Source organism: Pogona vitticeps, chromosome 2, assembly GCF_051106095.1.
Source record: "Pogona vitticeps strain Pit_001003342236 chromosome 2, PviZW2.1, whole genome shotgun sequence".
NCBI lineage: Eukaryota > Metazoa > Chordata > Lepidosauria > Squamata > Agamidae > Pogona > Pogona vitticeps.
In genome coordinates, this window is record NC_135784.1 from 265,347,555 (window position 1) to 265,368,893 (window position 21,339).

At 42.2% G+C, this 21,339-nt stretch overlaps 1 protein-coding gene across 1 annotated transcript in view; it reads left to right on the plus strand.

The window, feature by feature from the left end:
• LIX1 (limb and CNS expressed 1) overlaps positions 1 to 21,339 on the plus strand; it is a 50,720-nt gene that overhangs the window by 22,293 nt on the left and 7,088 nt on the right. Inside the window, exons 3-4 of the mRNA XM_072992503.2 lie at positions 11,690 to 11,830; positions 20,746 to 20,841. Coding sequence (XP_072848604.2) covers positions 11,690 to 11,830; positions 20,746 to 20,841 — 237 coding nt within the window. The remainder of the gene's footprint in view (positions 1 to 11,689; positions 11,831 to 20,745; positions 20,842 to 21,339) is intronic.

Genomic DNA, 21,339 nt, shown 5'->3' on the forward strand with positions numbered 1-21,339 from the left:
CCCTTTCCCTCCTGCAAGATGCCTACAGGACAACTATTTTTGTCCTTAATAAGCTACTTAAGGAGACTCTGAAGTAATGTTTTTTTAAATTAGCTCATCCTGAGAAAGAGCGACAGATTTGAGGAAGGAGGAACCACAGAGAACGTGACTGGATAAAAAGCCTAAGCTAGAGAAGAGAGCACTTCATTAATATTGGCAATCAGGCCCAGTATTTCTGAAGCCAGAGAACAACCGAATGAGGGCTACAGTTACATTTCAGCCCAGAGTTGCCTAAAAACTGAACAGATATAAAAGAAGGGATTGCTAAATCCAGGTAATTGGTATCCTGAACCCCTTCCTTTCTAGTTTTGTTTGAAGACGCACCTTTGATTGTGTCTGTCTTCAGTTGTAATCTAATCACTTCATATTGTTTCCTATTTTTCTCCTCATAATTAAAAAAATTATTCTCGGCAGATATTGTGAACTGTAAACCTTTTAATTAATGATTTGCACTTTCATGGTGGTGCTTCTGGTGAGAAGATTTTTTAGAAAAATCTGCACCCTATCAGACTACTAATATTTGAAATGTCTTTGGTAGAACTTGTGACTTTTCTGCAAAACAGAACAATAACTCAGTAAATCGGCAAGTTCTTCCTCTCTCCCCCCCCCCCGATGATCTTGGATCTGATGGTACCTCTGTCTCAAACACCAGAATATTAGGTAGGCTATGATGTTGTGAATTAAAGAGCCAACTCTGTGGTTGCTCCAGATTCCTAATGAAGATTGCACACTTATGATTCCTGAAGCATATATGTAAACTGGTTGCTGTTTTGCCTGCCTGCTTCAGTTACCATCATTTTGATGGCATCCTGGAGACCTGCACTCGGTAACATAAAACAGACTGGCGGGTGATCATAGACAGCCTGCGAATCACAATGCTTAAAATATGACTGGCTTCTTAAAATATGCACAGGTGATGAAGTGCTTGGATTTGCAATTATCACTGGCTGGGACTTTGAAGGCAATTCTAACAAGTAATTGCCATAAATTTAGAAGTTGGCAGAAAGGTATCACAGGCTGGAATCCTTTACACAACTCTATGCCATGAAAAACCAATGGTATCATCAGCCCAGGCATATTTATCTTTAATTAAAATCAAATTAAAATTTTCTGATTCTCACTTGAAGATTCCAAATCTCCATCAGGATTCCTTTCATTATAGGGGAAGCCATTAGGAGTCACGGAATGGGAAGAGGCTTTAATTTCCAAATGTTGCCACCGGCGGCAGGAATTTATGGAAATTAAGACCTTCTCCCTATCTTGCAGCTCCCAACGGCATCCCCACAATGTGAAAGGGATTCCAAGGAGGTCTGAATTTCTGAAAAACCACCGCAGCTTAGGATTTCAGTCACTTTTTGTGGCCACTCTTTGAATACAACAGCAGAGATTAAAACATTCTGTCATATATTCTTCAGATGAAAGGGTTTTTTTTATGGCAAATGAGGTATAATTTGCCATCAAACCCCCATATATGAGCACATATTCTGTGTTCATACAGGGGGGTTACATGTGAATAATACAAGCATATACATCTCCAATGTACACACAGTGTTACATGGTCACATATTGAACCTTATGCACAAATAACTGAATGTTGGTACAAATCATCCATCTTTATACCCTCATACACAAATTGTACATGTGTTGAATATCATCTGTAGGCTGATTTAAATATGGTCAAACGGGGGCTCTGTCTCCTGTTTACCAGTGTGCAGTGCAAGGATTTTGTTATACCAGTAATATTACATGAGCTAGTAAGTTGTTTTTCTTTTCCTATCCTTGCCACATCTGCTCACCCGTCTGTGCTTTTTAGCATTGATTATCTAGCCATACTGGTCTTCTGAAGGTTTTCCTGTAATTCCAAAAGGAAACTGAATTAAAATGCTATTTTAGCTAAGGACTATTTTGACTCCTTAAAAGAAAACTCTGCAGACTGCCAGGAGATACAAAAGGGCTTCTAATATAGACAAGCATTATTCCTTTCTGCACTGGCAAGAGACTAATTTCATTACTTGAGTTTATTGTGATTTACAGAGATCTTTAATTTACTGAGCATGGAGAATCATCACCTAAGTCTATGAGCATATGGTTTTCATCTCCCTTCATTGTAGCCTTAGGTAACTTCCTGAAACCACATCCTTGGCTATTAGGAGGCATGCCGTTGTTGTCCCCCATGTCTCTGCCTTCTGTTTCCATCCCGCAAAATTTTGCATGCCCTTCCTTTAATCTCTAAATTCCATACTTCAACTGCTGCAAGGATTAAAAGAAAATAAGGTCTTTAAATTACAGCACTCAAACCACATAATCTTCAGTTTCATTCAAGTAAAAAGGATTTGGAAATTGCTTAAACAAATTATCTGCTGAGATTGTCCCATCCTGGCTTTGGAATTCTCTTTCAGCTAACCAAAATCAGACTTTGGAAAAAGTTCCTGTTTCAGTTGTAGTTTTAGAACAGGTAGCTGTGTTTGTCTGTGCTAGGATAACTGCCCAAAACATAACAAAAAATTGCAGAAATAAAGAAGGCAAATACTTTGTAGCACCTTAAAGACTAACTGCTCTATTTTAATATGAGCTTTCATGGACAAATCTGAAGAAGGGGACTTGTCTGTGAAAGTTCACATTAAAATAGAGCATTTAGTCTTTAAGGTGCCACAGAATTTTTATCTTCTTTATATTTCATTTAGTTTTTGTTTTTGCCCGTTTCAGCTGTGATTCCCAGTGACTAGCTGTTGGATTCTTGAAATCATAGTCCAAAAAAGTAGCTTTCGTGCTGTAATCAAAATATATGGGATCTCTTTCTTCTGTGCCCCACTCTAATGTGATGAATAATGGAAATGGGATGCAGACTTCCTACAGAGAGCAGCCATCGTTTTCCAAATGATTTTCATGGTTGCCTTTGGTGTGAGGTCTTTAGCATTAGTGAAGGAAATACACTAGTACCTCGGTTTGAAAAATGCCTCGGTTAACGTAATTTTCGGTTTACGAATGGAAATCCATTGAAAATAATGCCTCGGTTTACGTCCCCCCCCCAGTTTTTTTTCAGTTTGTGAAGGAAGTTTCCCCAGGATGCACTGTGCCTGGAGGTTTATAACGCCACCCCTGTTCCTATGGCAATCCGTGTTTTGGTTTACGGATTTTCCGCTTTACGTAACGTCCCATAAAACACATTAAATTCATAAACTGAGGTACTACTGTAGCTGCTAAGAAAGCTGCAGCTGTACCAATGGATGCAGAAAAAAACAAGATGCCCTATCATGTTTAGTATAGTACTATAATATCTGTAATACCTGACTGGAAATAAATAACACTGATCAAAGAGGAATCAGGTCTCATTCTCTTAGTCTCCCCCAGGGCTCCTGGCATGCCTTAGGGTCCAAGTCACAAGTCTTTGGTCTCAAGTCCCAAGCCTCAAGTCTGAGTCCCTATTAAAAACAAGCTTTTTTTCCCCAGAAAAAAAAGGGGAGGGTGTGTGAATTCTAAGTCACAAGTTGAGTCCACTGGGGGGGGGGGGAAACAGAGCTGAGTCACAGGTGTGACTGAAGTCTGACCTGACACTGAGTCCTGTGACTCAGTTTCCTATCCCTGGTCTCCTCCCTGAAGAAGCCCAGTTTGTGAGATAGTTTTGTGCTCAGCAAGTTGGGATGGGCCGTAATTCTGTTGTGGAACAATAGATTGGATGCAACAAGTCTTAGGATGGCTTAATTTAAGTCCCATTGCTTCTAGCAATGTCTGACTGAGTTTGAATCAAAGGCAATGGATTGGATCTGACTGTACCCAAATAATCTATTGCAACTAATGGAACAGATGCTGTTAGCAGAACAGGTTCCTCTTCCCCCTGCATGTCCCAGGGGGAAGGAGGAACCTGTTCCACTATTGTGTTTTGGTGTGTGTGTTTGTGTGTGTGTGTGTGTGTGTCTGTGTCTGTGTGTATGTGTGTGTGTGTGTGTGTGTGTGTAACAAAAGAAACAGAGTGCACAGTTAGATAATTTTTAAGCATTATTTCAGTCAGTTGCCACCTATCCTGCTTCCTCTCTTTTCCCCACCAACCTCAATCACTTTATTTTCTGGAATGGTTTTAAAGCAGAGAACATTGCTTCCCAGCAAAGGAGAAGGAAAAAAACACGCATTCTCTATTAGAAAGATGATGCTTGCAGACCATGTTTATTCAATGTGTGTGTTATTTAAGAAAGAAATGTCTACAGCCAAATCTATTCCCACAAAAAATTTCTGCACCACCTTGTTGACTTCTGTGGTCTTTTATACACCATGGCTCTTTCCAAGAGTTCTTTTTGGTTTTCTCCTCCATTTCTCCCTAATGGCACATAATGATCACATCTCTAGCTTTCCATTGTTTTCTCCCAAGCCATGCTAGCCCTCTGTATGAAGGCACAGCCTGACCATTTGGGACATAACTGGAGCATTGTGGGACAACGCGCCCCCAGCAGTATGGGGGCGTATTGTTTTGGTAACCACAGACATTACAGCAACCATTCATTTTGTTTATAATCCTTTTGCTGCCAGTTACATGAACTGTAATTTTCAACCAATATGACATGATTACTAATTATACACATGGTTCTTTGAGGTTGTAGCCTTCTTTCTTCCTGCCATGATAATTGGCTTGTAACCTGAGGCAGGACTGTATCTCCCAAATGCTTGGTTCCCATTGTCCAGAGTGAATTATGGCCCTTTTGTGCTGATTTTCCTGTTTGAGACTCCCAACCTCATTTTGGTCGGCCCAGGCTATCTCTCTGCCAAAATGAAGAGAAAGCCACACAAGTCCCAGGTATCACCAGGTACTGGTGAACTTGGAAAGTTCTGTATAGTTATCACTGTACGGACTGGGGTAATGGATAAAGTGTTTGACTAGGACTCAGGAGACCTGGTTTCAATTTCCCAGTCAGTTATGGATAGCCGCAGGGCAGGGATGGCAGTGGCAAAACACTCCTTGGATATCTCAGCTATCCCAAAACCCTGTTAGGGCTGCTATACAATTTTTAAAAAGTAATTATTTCCCCACTTTTGGAAGGACTTACATGAGTTATTTTTTAGTTATGTTAAAACAATATGTGAATACTGCATGCTCCTCGCCTGTGATATAAAACATACTGGTCTGTTTGTTTCCTCAACACGGGCAACCCACCAACAAAAAAAGGCACAGTACAAAGCAGCATATCCCTCATTCACCATTTTGTGAGGCCACAAAGGTAATAGCTACAAAACGTATATAGGTTTGTGCTGTAAAGATTATGCCACTAAAGATAGAAGTACAGAAATATATTAAAGAGCAAGACTATAACCCACTGAGGTAAATTCTGACTTGGTGACACATAACAACATACCCCATTCTGTTATAGTTACAGTGTAATCTAGTTATACCTTCTGTTACTGGAAAAAATAGTTACAAGTAGCTAATTATTTCTTGATAATTGCCCAGCTCTGAGTTTAACATACATTGATTGAAATCTAGTAGAAAGTTGCAAGTAGAGTAGACCTATTAAATGAATGGAACTTGCAGAGGAGTTGAATCACCAGTTCCTCACTGATTCAATGAGCCTATGCTGGTTTTCAGCCATTATTTTAGTTAAAGTAGTACAAGGAAACTAGTTGTGCTGCCAAGAGCATAAGGTTCACTGGAAGTATTACATTTTGGGGACCTCCCATGTCTTCTCTAGGTAGCCTACTAATAAACAAGCACAGAGCATGACCATTAATTAGTTGGGAAGGCTTCCCTTTTGTCTTCAGAGATTTCATTTTTCTTTTAACCAAAGAATACAGCAGTCCTTTTTCTAACATTTGTGTTGAACAATCCTGGCAGAAACCTTTGCCCTCAGGCAGAGGCAAAAGCCCTCTAAAAGATCGGAGTTTCACCAAAACTCTTTCAGACCAGTTGACAAGAATTCTAGTCACTTTTGTTCTCATGGGTGTGTTGGGCAGCTGGAACCCAACTATTTAAATGGCTTAGTGCATGGGTTAATATAAGAAAACTGCAAGAAAGGATGATATAAAGGACTTGAATTGTAATTCACAATTTGCTTAAGCATTTCTTCCTTTAGTTACTTTCAGAAAGTGGTAAGACTCATTCCTGATGTGTAAATCTCTTCTTGTCTGCAAAAACTTGCTATTTTCTTCTACATTTATGCAGCCTTTGATCTGCTGCTTTTCTGGACTGATTTAAAATAAATACTTTCTTTTATCGTTTCTTTTTACTAGATTTAGTCTTGACAAAGACTGTTTAAATCTAAATTATTTGGATTGGTTTCTATTACAGCGTTTATTATTAAAAGCATACAAGTCTGAATTTTGTCTTGGAATTTGTAAAAGTAAACATTCATATAACCCAAAAGAGACAGTTAAGACTAATAAAAGGAGCACTGGGTGATCCAGGCATCTCAACACAGTTACTTTAAAAGTATATGGAATTATTCACAGATTCTTCAGGTATCTTCAATGTGGAATGGGTGTATACGTATATGAAGATTTTTCAGAATACATTTGTAGGAAGATGCTTGTGACAAATGGAAATTAAATGGTAGGTAAAAGGTAAAGGTTCCCCTTGACAATTTTTGTCCAGTCGTGTTCGACTCTAGGGGGCGGTGCTCATCCCCGTTTCCAAGCCATAGAGCCAGCGTTTGTCCGAAGACAATCTTCCGTGGTCACATGGCCAGTGCGACTTAGACACGGAATGCTGTTACCTTCCCACTGAAGTGGTCCCTATTGATCTACTTGCATTTGCATGCTTTCGAACCGCTAGGTTGGCGGGAGCTGAGACAAGTGACGGGAGCTCACTCCGTCGCGTGGATTCGATCTTACGATTGCTTAGTCTTCTGACCCTGCAGCACAGGCTTCTGCGATTTAGCCCGCAGCGCCACCACGTCCCTCTTAAATGGTAGTTTTCCCTCAAAGTAGTGGTTCTTTTCCTTCCAAGCAAGTGTGCTAGAAATTTTAATATGTACGGCCAAGTCTTAACAGATAGTTAATGGAATTTTGACTATAAGTTTGTGACCTCTGAAAAAGAGTCCCTTCTGGGACCACCAGATATTCCCCCTGAGGGTGAAGAGTGAGGCCTGCCTCAGAAGGTGAGAGCTGTTATTATAGCTTGCTTCTTGATCTCCATGGAAATATTCATATCCGTTACTTTCTCAATATTGGATATCTGACATCAGGAGGAGAAAAGGCAGACAGATTGGGGCATAGTTTGCTTTTTAAAGTAATTTGTTACAATTACAGGGCCCAAACATAATGACCATTACAGTTTCACTTTTACAGTAACTATTTCCTTGTTATTTGAGTAACCAAAATAGTTATTGTGGTGTTTGCCCTGGTAGCGCCTGCTTGTCTTTCCCTCACAAAGGCTCACGTCACATTTTCTTCTCGCTGCCACCAGTGGATTACTTCAATCCACAATATAAATGACGTTTGTCCTAACACTTGACTTGTGAACAGAAACAGAACTTATTGAAGTAAAGCAGATTGAATAATCTCAGATACATATTATACACAAGCAATCAACACTCCTCTCAGTACATACTTCTTTTCTCTTGCTATATCATTACCACCTTCTCTACCTATTTTCCTAACCAGCTCTATCTCTCTCAGTATATGTCCCCCCTCTCTCTGACTAATCAGCCCTCATCCCAATCTCTATCTGACTCCTTCTTCTCCCGCCATGAAAATCAGCCCATGAATATTGGCCTATAATAAAACACGCACACACTTAATTAAGGAGGCCACAAACACACTGAAACTATACAACTAAAACCAGTTGCAGTTACACTACAATAGGAGTAAATTTGTTTACAGTTGCAATACAGGTAAATATAACTTAGTTATATTTTAGAGCAAAAAAGAATTAATTGCAAGTAACATGTTATTTGAAACTATTTATTTCCAAGCACTGGACAATTAATGCCAGATTTCTTGCTGAAAAAGCAATTTTACTTACATCAGCTCTCAAACCTTACCCATGAGCAGGAGAGTTGCACTTACATCACTTCAATGCAGTCAGCATAGGCCTGGTAGGATTTTGAATTTGTGTGAGCAAATGTCCTCCCCTGGCATCTTCCACACATTGGTCCCCAAATCACAAATGGCATCTCACAATAGTTTCTGAAGAGATATGATCTGCCATATAAACACTTTCCCTCAGAAACAGGCCAAAAGCCTATTGCCCGTTTCAACCAGAGAGTAGACAAATTGCATCAACCACCAAAGGTAAGTCAACATTTATGTAACTCCCACTAAGTCAATAGGTCTACGTCATTCTTTTAACAGTTTATTTATTTACAATATTTATTTACAATATTTTTTAGCCGCACCATTGCCAGTGGCTTCTGGGCGGCGCCAGTGGCTTCTCTGTGATCACCAAGATGCCTTTTGACAGTCTGTAAGCAAGGCATAAAAACATAAGCAGAGCAAAACGTAACAAAACATAAGCTTTCACTGGAGTGAAGGCCTGTCTGCTCCAGCAGTATGTTCACAAGATAGCGAACCAGGTGCTCCTGGGAAGCACAAAAGCAGGACATGTTTTCATTTAGTATGAAAGCATTTCCCCCCTTTTGCTTTATAGCAATTGGTATTCAGTAACTGATTGCCTCTGATCCCTGGAGATTTAATTTGATTAGAGCTAGAGCCCACTGAGAATCTTTTCATTTGGATTTTGTCTAGTCTCATTTTGAAGGCACCTAAGCTCATATCCATCACCACATTGTATGACACTGAATCTCATAAAGTCACTGTGTTGACGCAGACAAATTCAGCACCCATTTCAGCCATATATCGTTGTTATACCTGAAAGTGTAAAGGGCTAAATAAGTGATGTGACTAGGTGGATACATGTAGGCCCTGTCCAACGCATTCTCACTCTGCTCAAGATAAAGCAGGAATTCAGTCTGAAGGTGTCCAGAAGCAAAAGAGAACACATTTGACTGAGTTCATTTTCTGCAGTCCCATGATGGAGAATCACAAGGAAAGTCTATAGACTTTGTCACTGAAGATCTGCCCTATTTCAGAGTAGGGCAGAGAAGTCATGCTTTTCTATATTCCTCCAGCCCCTCGGATGATTTCACTCCTCCACACTTTCAGAAATAATACATGAATAAGATTTTTCTGTGGCGTTCTCTCCTGGTGTGAAGATAACAATTTGTCCCTTAACATCAAGAAAACCAAGGAGTTTATAGTAGACTACAGAAGAAATAAATCAGATATTCAGCCCTTGGTCATAAATGGAGAGCAAGTTTTAAGTTTCTGGGTGTTATCATCAAGGAGGACCTGTCCTGGGGCGCTCATATTGCAGCAGTGGTTAAGAAGGCCCAGCAGAGACTAGATTACCTGAGACTTCTCAGGAGACAACAACTGAATGGAAAATTGCTGGTGACCACTAACACTGTATCACAGAGAGTATTTTAACCTATTGCTCTGGTATTTGATTTGCTAACTGTACAATGGCAGATAGGAAAACACTCCAGAGGATGATTACAATGGCCCAGAGGATCACTGGATGCCCTCTTCCCTCTTTGGAAGATCTCTATAATTCCCGCTGTCTTAAGAAAGCCCAAAATATTCTCAAAGATCCATCACACCCATTCCCTCTTTCAATTGTTATCATCTGGTAGGATATTTAAACAGATAATTAAAACAAAGACAAATAGGTTGAAAAACAGTTTCTATCCCAGAGCTGCAGCTATATTGAATTCCACTGTATTGTGCAATATTAATGTTGTGTGATGGGAAATTGAATGAGAAGGATGTGGATGTGAATGGGAGGGATGCGTTACATGTGTAATGTGCTATGTTTTCATGTTATGGATGTGATGTTCTTGTGTGTTTTATTATTATGTGTATTGGAGATGGCATTTAATTTTGTTGTACGGAAGTACAATGACAATAAATTCAATTCAATTCAATTCAATTGAAAGAAGCACTTCATTTTTTTAATATCCTAAATCTGCTTTTGATAAATTTCATTGGGAGCTTCAAATATTATGAGAGAGCGAGGGGGAAAAAAATAATTTCCCACTGTCACTGTAACTTGCACTGTTTTATAAACTAAAATGCTCGAACCAAATCTTCCCGTATGTCTCCTGGAAGGCATGAAGGTAAGGAAGGCTGCTGTAGATTTTTCTCAGAAAGGCCTTGCTCAACCTCTAGATTGTATTTGCTGATATTTTTGACACCTTTTTGTAGTAAGTCGGGCAGTATAACTTGTGAAATGAAGGATAGCCAAAATGTTTGGCTTCTTGGATGTTCTGTGCTTTCATGAAGATGGATTCCTGGCAAGAAAGGGCTGCTCCTCACAAAGCGTGGGGAAAGCATTTTTGCTATAGAGTCTTCCAAACCTGGTCTGGAAGGATATAAAGGGGATAATATTTAATAGGAGAGGGTACTCTATGTCAGTGGTCCTCAACCTTGGGCGTCCAAATGTTCTTGGACTACAACTCCCAGAAGCCTTCACCACCACCTCTACTGGCCAGGATTTCTGGGAGATGAAGTCCAAGAACATCTGGAGGCCCAAGGTTGGGGACCACTTCTCTATGTGATCTAGTGCAGAGGTCCCCAATCCCCAGTCCATGGCCCGGTGCCAGTCCATGGCCTGAGCTGGACTGGGCTGCTGAGACAGACCTCCCGCCCCACCTCCTACACACACTCACCCCCGCACAGCCCATTTGCACCTGCGCATGTGCTCCAACACGTCTATGCAAGCGCCATGCCGCCATTTGTGCATGCACATGAGCAAGCACACACCCGTGCGAGTGCCGTGCCACCATTTGTGCATGTGTGCGCGAGAGAGAGCATGCACACGAGCGCAGGGAGTGCCCCTTCCCCAGCCGGTCTGCAGAACGAAAAAGGTTTGGGGACCACTGGTCTAGTGAATACAGTGATAGACTAGGACTGGATTCCTTCGAATTCCCACTCAGCTACGGAAGCTCACTGAGGGGATGGAGCTAGTAAAACCACTCCTCAGATTTCTCACTTACCTTGATAGACCTATTACTGTTTCTGTAAGTCGGTTCCAACACATTTACAAGGACAGTCTCACCAGACATATTAGACAAGAATATCACTGTTGCATCTGAAATTGGTACAGTGATACAAGAATGTGCCAGTGGGTAGGGAAAATACAATAATTGTGGATTCCCTGTATCAGCATGTGTTTGGACTCCATGTCCATGGGGCATCCCCTCCAGCTCTACAATTCTGTTAAAACATTGCGGGACAGTCTGAGTCTGTACAAAAACAGACATGATCCCTTAAGAACTGTGGACTGGAATTCATGTGATGAATACTACAACATACTGGCAGCAGAATTGTGACCGTTGTTGTCCAAAAAGTAATTTTATAGGCAGTCCCTCGGGCCCAGGGCATGATGGTTGAAGTTTACCAAGTCAGCTAATATAAACAGGAAAAACGGGAATAACTGTAATTGCTAATCTCAGCTAGATTCCCTGAATCCATTGCTGAACAGTAAAATCAACATTGACATAAATCCCATTGATTCAGTGGACAGACCGTAGTTGGGATCAGGAGATGGATTTAGGCCATATACTCCAGGATTGAGTGGATTTTTTAAAATGCTTGTCTCTTGTCACCCTATGATGGCAGGAAATGGGTTTCCTAAATCTCTTCAAACAGGCATTTATTTGTCTTTCAGTGCTGTCTGAGCCGGGCTGAAGCAAGACGAGATGCTGCAAAAGTGGCCCTGATCAATTCTCTCTTCAATGAGTTGCCTTGTCGCAAGATCACAAAGGAATTTATTATGGAGAGTGTTCAGGAAGCGGTTTCTTCCACCAGCGTAAGTACCATCTGGTAGTTTGGGGTGTTGTCATCATCTGTATTTATAACAGAACAACAGAAAGGAACTGTCTACTGTGAGATTCAACATAAACAATATCTCCATTGATGACTGTTTGCCTCTATGATTTATGTGTCCATTTTGACCTCATACCCTTTGCATGTGGAGCCCCCAGTGCTAATGGTGAGGTCAACGTTACATATGTGGGAATTGGCATTCTTGGCTGCGCACAATGTGAGTAACGACTGCAAGGGTGGGAAACCTGTGACTCTCCAGTGTTGCTAGATCTCTGCTCCCATCAGACCCAGCCATAGGCTGAATGGGAAACACATTGAGGGTGACATATTCCCAGCCCCTAAACTCCCATCAAAATGCAATATTGTGAACAGGCTGCAGGTTGCGCTAGGCCCACCTCTTGGGCAAGGGTCACTTTCTCATGATCTCAGAAAAGATAACCACAAGAACTTTCATGCCAACAACAACAGCAGCAACAAAAACATCTCCAAAGCTGGAAATGAGAAACAAATTCTGATATGCTTAGAATAGGGAAATTGGACAGGAAGAAATGATTGATGTGATTTTGTTGTGCTGAATAAGCTCAATGATCCCAACAAGACAACCATGATCTTCATTGCTCTGGATGGGTCAAGCAGGCTCTAGTAGAAAAGTTTCATAATCTAAGCATATTAAGTCTGGCAGGAATGTTGGTCGGGCCAACATTCCTGCCTTGGGGGGAGTCTTCATCACCTGCCGTCCCTCAGGCACTGAGTGAGAGACAGTGTGGCTGTGCTGTTGCCGGTTGTCAGCCTTCCTGGGGGAGTTTGGCCTGGACTCCCATGGTCTTGTGGGACTGGGCCCTCGCTACTTCTGGCTGCCCCACCCCCTCCTCAACATCACCCACCTGGCTGGCAGGGGGGGGAGAGAAGGGGCTTTAGAAGGGGTTTTTATTGTGATTATCAGTTTCCATCAGGTTACATACGTAGAGACCCACAGTGGTTCTGAGGGAACAAGAAGGGGGGAGAGCGTTGGAGGGGGCAGCCATTGAGGTGGTGTTGGGTAGGGGAAGGAATGGCAGTGGGGGTAGAACATGCCCACGTAGGAGGTTAGATATCTTACATCTATCCCCTCTTCTAGTCCTACCCCCAACCAGATGGTGTCAGGTGACCATATCAGCAAAACCTCGAGCCACACAGTGCTGTTGATGAATGCCAGGTCAGTACAAAATAAGACTGCCCTCATCCATGATGTAATTCTGAATGAGGGTGCTGACCTGGCGTGCATTACTGAGTCCTGGGTGGGAGAGGAGGGTGGTGGCCCCCTCTCCCAGCTGTGTCCGCCTGGGTACTCGCTCCAGCACCAATGTCACTCGGAGGGTCGGGGAGGGGGAGTTGCTATAATCTATAGGAGTTCTATCTCCTTGACCAGGCTTCCTATCCCTTTGAGAGGAAGTCTTGAGGGCCTGTATTGTGTGTTGGGCTTGCGAGACAGATTAGGGATTCTAATCCCACCCTGCTGCGTACCAACAGTCTCCCTGCCTGAGCTGACGGAGGTAGTCTCGGACCTGGTGTTGAGGACTCCCAGGCTGTTGGTGCTGGGGGACCTCAACATCCATGCTGAGGCTGCCTTGACTGGGGCGGTTCAGGACTTCAGGACCGCCATGACAACCATGGGGCTGTCTCAATGTGTCATCGGCCCGACACATGAGAAGGGCCATACCTTGGACCTAGTTTTCTCAACGGGACTGGAAGATGGTGGATTGGATGTGGAGGGGCTGGTTGTGACCACATTGTTATGGTCAGATCACTTCCTGGTCAAGTTTAGTCTGTTAGCTTCTTTTCCCCTCTGCAAGGGTGGGGGATCTATTAAGATGATCCGCCCTCGGAGACTAATGGATCCAGATGGTTTCCTGAATGCTCTGGGGGATTATCTGACTGATATGGTCGGTGCTCCTGTTGAAGCTCAGGTCACCCTATGGAATAGGGAGATGACCTGGGCAGTTGATACGATTGCGCCTAAGCACCCTCTCCCTGCACACAGAGCCCAGACAACTCCTTGGTATACTTCTGAACCACAGGCGGTGAAGCGAGAGGGGAGACGGTTGGAGCGCAAGTGGAGGAAATCCCACTAGGAGTCCGATCGAACACGACTTAGAGCCCATTATCGGGCCTATTTCATGGCAATACGGCTGGCGAAATGGCAATATTTCTCCAGCTGTATTGCTTCCTCAGAATGTCATCCAGCAGCTATTTCAGGTGATGCAGGATCTTCTTCAACCGGGAAATCTGCTGGAGGTCCCAGACTGCTCATCAGCTTGCTGTGATGAATTTGTCATTCATTTTGAGAGGAAAATTGCTCAGATTCACAGTGTGTTGGACTCCACCGTTACTGCAGAATCAGAGGATGTGTCCAGTGTGCCATGCTTAGGTCAACTATTAATGGATGAGTTTCAATTGTTAAGACCTGAGGATGTGGACAGGGTGCTTGGATCTGTCCGTTCTACCACCACTCCGCTCAACCCTTGCCCATCTTGGCTAATTGGAAGATCTGCCAGGGGGGTTCACACCTGGGTCCAGGAGGCCGTGAACGCCTCTTTGAGAGAGGGAGTGGTTCCTACCACCTTGAAAGAGGTGATAATTCGGCCACTCCTGAAAAAGCCTAACCTGGACCCAAGGCTGGTGTTTAACTACCGACCATTGGCGAACCTCCCTTATTTGGGCAAGGTGTTGGAGTGGGTTGTGGCCAGGCAACTCCAGTCACTGCTGGATGAAATGGATTTTCTGGATCCATTTCAATCGGGTTTCAGGCCGGGTTTTGGTACAGAGACTGCCTTGGTCGCCCTGTACGATAACCTTTGCCGGGAGAGAGACAGGGGGAGTGTGGCCCTGTTGATACTCCTGGACCTCTCAGCAGCTTTCGACATCATCGACCATGGTGTCCTTCTGGATAGGCTAGCTGGGTTGGGAGTTGGGGGCATCGCTTTATGGTGGTTCCTCTCTGCAGCCTGGGGGTGCTTCTGGACCCCAGTCTAACTCTGGAAGCCCAGGTGGACTCGGTGGCCAGGGGCGCCTTCCTTCAGCTGCGGAAATTATACCAGCTACGGCCCTACCTAGACGAGCAGAGTCTCATGACAGTTACACACGCACTGGTAACATCTTGTATAGATTATTGCAATACGCTCTACATGGGGCTGCCTTTGAAGACGGTCCGGCGACTGCAACTGGTCCAGAATCGAGCTGCGTGGCTGGTGAGTGGTGGAGCCGCTAGGGGACACATCAAGCCGATTCTGTTTAAATTACATTGGCTACCAGTTGCTGCTGTTCCAGAAGGCTTTTAATTTAAATAATATCAACTCTGGGTCCTGATGGCAATTTTTAGAGTATATATTTTAATTTCATTTTAATTGTTTTATCTTTTTTACTATAGTTCAATTGTTGTGAGCCACCCAAAGACCTTTGGGTAGTGTGGGCGGCATATAAATTAAATAAATAAATAGACAAACAAAGGGTTAATTCAGACAATTCTATAGTGCAGTCTATTTGAGCAAGGGCAATAAAGGCCACTGAGAGCACTCTTAAGTTCAACCTCAGATGTTCCTACCAATAAAGTTCAAGCTGCAGAGAGGAAAGGCTAGGCAGTCCAACAGTCAGGTCAAATACAATCATACACAACAAGTGCCAAGAAATACAAGAATAACTGAGACAATCCAGACCCACATACAGATTATGTTGCTAGCATTTCCTCCAGATGCAAATGGAGGCTTTTGTTAACTGAGCTACCTGGGCTCCACCTGCAGGTCACCTATACGTACTTCAGCATAAGATCTTCCCAGTGAGAGGGTCCTCCTCTTAGAGAGACTCCTGTACCCGAGAAGACCATACTCCCCAAGAGTACTCTTTTCCAGATGAGTATTCTGCCCGGTTTCCCACCTCCAGAGTTGTACCTTCATTCTGCTCCATTTTCTTGGGCTTTTGGGAGTAAGAGGTGCACTGTCTTCCTGGAGAGGCCCCCTTCTCTGACTCTCTGACTCTCTAGACATGGGAGCAACTGCCTCATCAGGAGGGGGTGGGTGGGTTCTGCCACCTGCTTCCCTTGAGGGACCAAGATTTTGGTCTGTTTTGTGACGGCATTTGGCTCAGGAGGATCCGGGTCCTCCTCTGAAGAAAATCTTTCCATCTATGACATGACAGTGGGGAACATTTGACCTTCCCACAATCCCTTACAGTTATGGTCACTTAGGCTTCTGGGAGCTGATGTTCCTAACATTCAAAGGGCTAGTGGCCCCCTGCTCCTGCTGAGGGAGACTCATTAGAAAATGGGAACATAGGATCAGACCAGGATACATTCGATGTACCCCTGTTCCTCTGCCATTCTGTTTTCAGTATATCAAAAACAGTCGGATATATATCAAAGAAAAGAATGTATAGCACAGAGCCTTAGACGTTGGTCATCCTTCCAACTGTGAACCTGAAAATGTGGCCCCAACCACACTAGCCCGATCACAGAAGAAATATATGCATAATCTACTTTCTCTCAGACATATTTCAGTGTACAAATTAAGGGTAATGTCATTTAGATAAATGATCTGAAAAGCCTACTTACATCCTGCCATTTTCCCTTAGGAAAACAGACATTCTTGAAATTAATAATAAAATATAAGGAAAGCCAGCAATAGCCCCAAGGCTAAAACAGTGTTGTAAAGTATCCTAGTGTTCTGATTCACTTCCCTGCCGCTCTTCTGTTTCAGAACTTATTCTTTTTTGCGTTATTGCCTCTGGCAAGGAAACAACTTGGCAGGAGTTTTTTTTTTCTTTTTTCCTAATGAATATACAGAAACGAAATCAGACTGTTAACATCTGCATTTGTGGTTTGCTACAACTTTGAGTGGGTTGGTATAGCATTATTGCAAATTGTTATCAGCTACTGTGTTCTGTTCATGAACATGGCTCCGTTTATGAACATATAAAGAACCCTCTTTGCACTGTACATATGTTGAAAAGGAAATGCATATTTTAAGTACAAAGGCTGGGAAAGTTACTCTTTTTTATTAGGACATCCAGAAACCTCCAGTCAGCAATTGGAGTTATAGCTGGAAAAAAAACATCTGCACAGCAATAAAAGTAACTTTTCCAAGCTCAGTTAAAGTTACCATGTATACCTTGTTAACATGTCTGTCACCTTGTATAAATATCTAAAATACATCTCAACATATGCATTTTAGATATTTAGGAACATAATTTCACTCCTTCATCCATAATACTGATTTACTAAAAGCTAAGTGCATTCATATGCTTGAAAAGGGCCTGTAAATAGCCACAATATTTTTGTTATGTTCAATCAAGTTGCCTTCAACATATAGCAAGCATGTTAAAGTTACCATGATTGGTAACTCTCGTGTTTGGTCTTCCTCTTTTCCTGTTGCCTTCCACCTTTTTCAGCATTATTGTCTTTTCCAGAGAATCCTGACTTCTCATGATGTAGAGCAGTCTCAGTTTCAACATTTTTGCCTCTAGAGATAGTTGAGGCTTGATTTGACCTAGGGTGCACCTGTTTACCGTTTGGGAGTCCAGGGTATCTACGAAGCTGTCCTTCAGCATCACATTTGAAATGAATCAAAAAATTTTCCCTGTCAGTTTTCTTAACTGTCCATCTTTCACATCTATACATGATGATCAGAAATACTGGAGTGTGGATGGTCTTGGTCTCCAGTGACACACACTTGATCATCTTTTCTAATTCTTTTATTGCTATCCTCCCTAGTCTCAGTCTTTTGATTTCTTGGCTGCAGTCTCCATCTGGATTGACAATTGAACAAAGGTATACAAAACTTCTAACTATTTAAATTAAGTCACAAATTAATATACTGTTTTTTTTATATAAGACACTCTCAGAATGCTTTGTAAATCATGTCAGTGTAGGCTTCCACTTTGTTATAGTTGAATGTTTAGACGAAACAGGCTGAAATGCTTGTAGGCGAAGCTCCACACATGCAAGAATAACCATGTCATCAGCTGTGGCCTTTTATTGACAATTAAAAGTTTCCCCACCACCTCCTTAGGTTCAGAAGCGCCTTCATCCATGGGAAGGATTTGGGGACAGACCATGAACCACAAATTCAGAGGCTCCTTCGTCCATCAGACGGGTTTGGGGGGCCTTAGAAAGGTTCTACCTAGAGATAGACAAACAGGTGTTGGAAGGTTCCCAGCCCTGCCTCCCCGTGCAGGCACCCACTCAAAGGCAGTGCCCCAGCTTCCCTGCCCTGCCTCCTCCAGGCACTGCTTCTGAGTGGGTGCCTGCTGAAAGAGGCAAGGCTGGGAAACACTGGGCAGTGTATGCCCATCACTCGAATCATGACTGCTGGTGATGATTTCTGAACATTAAACACTTCTTCTCCATCTTGAGGGCCCTGAAGATGTAAGGAATCCAAAATATCCCCAACTCTGGTGAAGGGGAATTCACCCCTTGTATAACTAATTCCAACATGTTACACAAATCACATTTGTGTAGTGAAATTTATGTCTGGGCAAAGGCTGTAGACTTTCCAAGATGGCAAGTCATTAGCACTGAATTACATATAATACCACTAAAGGGAGAAGTTGATGTGATTTCCTCACCATCCCTCAGTACCGTGGTGTAAAAGTGTATCCCTGTGGATTAAAAATATTACTTGTACCTTCATTGTGCTCCATTATAGATTCTAATATGTTCAGATTTGATATCTTGCAATAGAACAGAAATCCTAATTTGTTAGAAGCATGTGACTAATCCGGTGAAGAATGCAGCAAGATTCAGAGAAGTTTAGAAAAAAAAATGCTGATTCAGCTAGGGACTGAGGATGTACTGAAATCCTTCCATCTCTGCCAAAAGAACTGCTGATAAGAAGAAGGAAGGAGATTTCTGCAATGGCTCTAGCAAGATGGCTAATCTGAAATGTTTCCTCTTCTGCTGCACTCTCATATGATTCTGAGAGAATTGGGGGGGGGGGGGCACTTATAATTTAGGCACATTTGCCCAGCTAAGGGGAAGAAGGACTGGTGCATATCTGGTCTGTGGATGAAAGGAAGTCTTTCTTTCCAAACTCCTTTACGAGCCTCATGCCCTTTGCAGGGACAATACCATGCATGATTTTTGGGAAACGAGCCATGATTTATGTAGAGGTGATTTTTAAAAAGAAGGTTCATTTCATGCAATTCATCATTTTTTATGGAAAATTTTGAAGGGAAAAGCTTAACATTGCAAAGTTCTGGGCTAAGATCCTCAGGGATATTTAAAAGCCAGCATAAATATTTCAACAGCAGTGTGTTAATGTTCCTGCATTTCAAAAGCTATAAATTTTCAGATAGTTCTGTGAAAGGAACGGTCTTGTGTGTACAGAGTGGCGTTCAGCTCCTTGTCATGCACCTTCAGGGTAATAAAACGAGTGGCATGTACTTTACCCACAGCATGTCTTCCCAAGGAAAAACAACAATGCTGTATATAAAGCTTGAGGCAAGAAACAAATCCGCTCTGCCAGCAAGAGGCGATTATCCTGATGTATTGATCTGCTGAAGGAGAAAAAGTAATATTATCTCTTCAGTAACTTAAGATACATTCTCTACAGATATGAGATGTCTCCCAAAGGCTGGCTGCTGTCTTAGTTTTTCATTGACCCTTGATCTCCATTCTAATTTGAGTGTGGAACTGAACAAATGCTAAGCTCCACGCCAACATCAGTTTTTAAAAAAATCACTTTATATTGAGTTTCCATCTCAGAAAGGGAAAGAGAAAAGCAGCAGATGGAGAGGGAACTCCACAAAATAAGACAAGGTGCCTTTTACTCAGAGATTCAAAACATTTCTGGCCACGTTCTCCACTATAACTGACTCTCCTGTTGACAAAATATACCACAATCCAAACAGCCCCTATGCTTTAACAAAAATGGGTCTAAGTATTTTCTGCAGAGATCCATATAGAAGGGACAATACAGAATCATGTGAGAGAGTGACTCCACCCCATCCAGCTCACAGGAACAGCACCTCTCACTGTATGGAATTCCCTTGAATCTCCCATACAGCACTGCTGCTGGAATGGTGTTACATCTAGCAAGGTTAGAGGCCCTGCAGATAAAAATACCATGCTGGTTGACCAACTTTGGTGGGAACTTACAGGCTCATTGGTGAACAGCTCTTATTTGCAGCACTCTGTAGTTCCTGTGCTTCTATGTCCAACAGCCTACATTTTATCATCTGATATGCTTCTAATTTTCTCAATCCATTGCATAATCCTGCATCCATTGCATTTCATTTCTTTTTCTGATGACTCTAGACAAAAAGCGGAATATAAATCTACAAACTCAGTAGGTAAAACAGTAATGGGAACTAGCTTTAGAGAGACTAAACACAATCGTACATTTGATGGGAAATGCTGTTAAAATTTGCTGCTCTCCAGAACAGGCAGAAACCAGATCTTCCACAGCTGCTTTGGATCATACAATTTGTTGCTTTTTAAAAACATAGTTGTGTAACATTTTCTTTCGGCGTCACTAAAGGAAGATGTGAATGTTTTAGAAAAGACCTTCCAGTATTTGGAAGAAGATCTTAAAAATATCTGATGTTTAAAACTAGTTGATATACTTTTTAGGTCTAAATTATTTGATGTAGCTTCTACTACGTTGATGTGTGGATATCACCCCAACATTTTGGGCAAGGTCCCCCCCTCGCAACTTGATCCACGAGGTGCCCTTGAATTTCGTACACTGCTCTGTAGCAAAAATAAAAGAATAAAAGGATTTTGTGGATAGTTTCCATGTGCCAATGAGAATGGCGGAAATCTAATAATCACTGGTTGCATAGCACAAAATGTGAAATCTGTGTTTGTGGCAGTGAGTTCTTTCTTTTCTATATAGAATTTTTTTAAAAAAAATGCTCTTTCTGTTAAAGGGTACTCTAAATGATGCTGATGACCCAAGCACAAGTATTGGAGCCTATCATTACATGTTGGAATCAAACATGGGGAAAACCATGCTGGAGTTTCAGGTATGCCCGGTTTGCAGCTTATTCAATGGACATAAATTCAGACTCTATGGTATTTTAAGGACTTGCAAAGCTATTCCTGTCTGTATTTACTCTGAAGCCAGTTCCACTGTATTCACTAGGATCACCATCCTAGTAAGTGTGTTCAGGGTTTCCATTTTAACTGGACAAATGAAAGATACGGCTTCATATATGTTTTGTATATGTCACCGCTTCTTTGAACATTAACACCTGTATGGTATGACTTAAGTAAAGGAGCACCTGAACTTAAAAATAATGTTTCAGAAGTAATTACAGAAGGCTTGTGTCTTTATATGCACACATACGAATATTTTTTTCCATTCAGACTAAGATCTGGCATTTTCCCATTGTGTACTGTTTTCCAGATTAGATTCCAGTTACAGGAGTTGCCTTTTATCCCTCGGTACAGTGAGTTTAATGTCTACTGGAAAATCTGTGTGGTCCAAACCAGTATTTCTTGATGTTCCAAAAGAAAGGGGG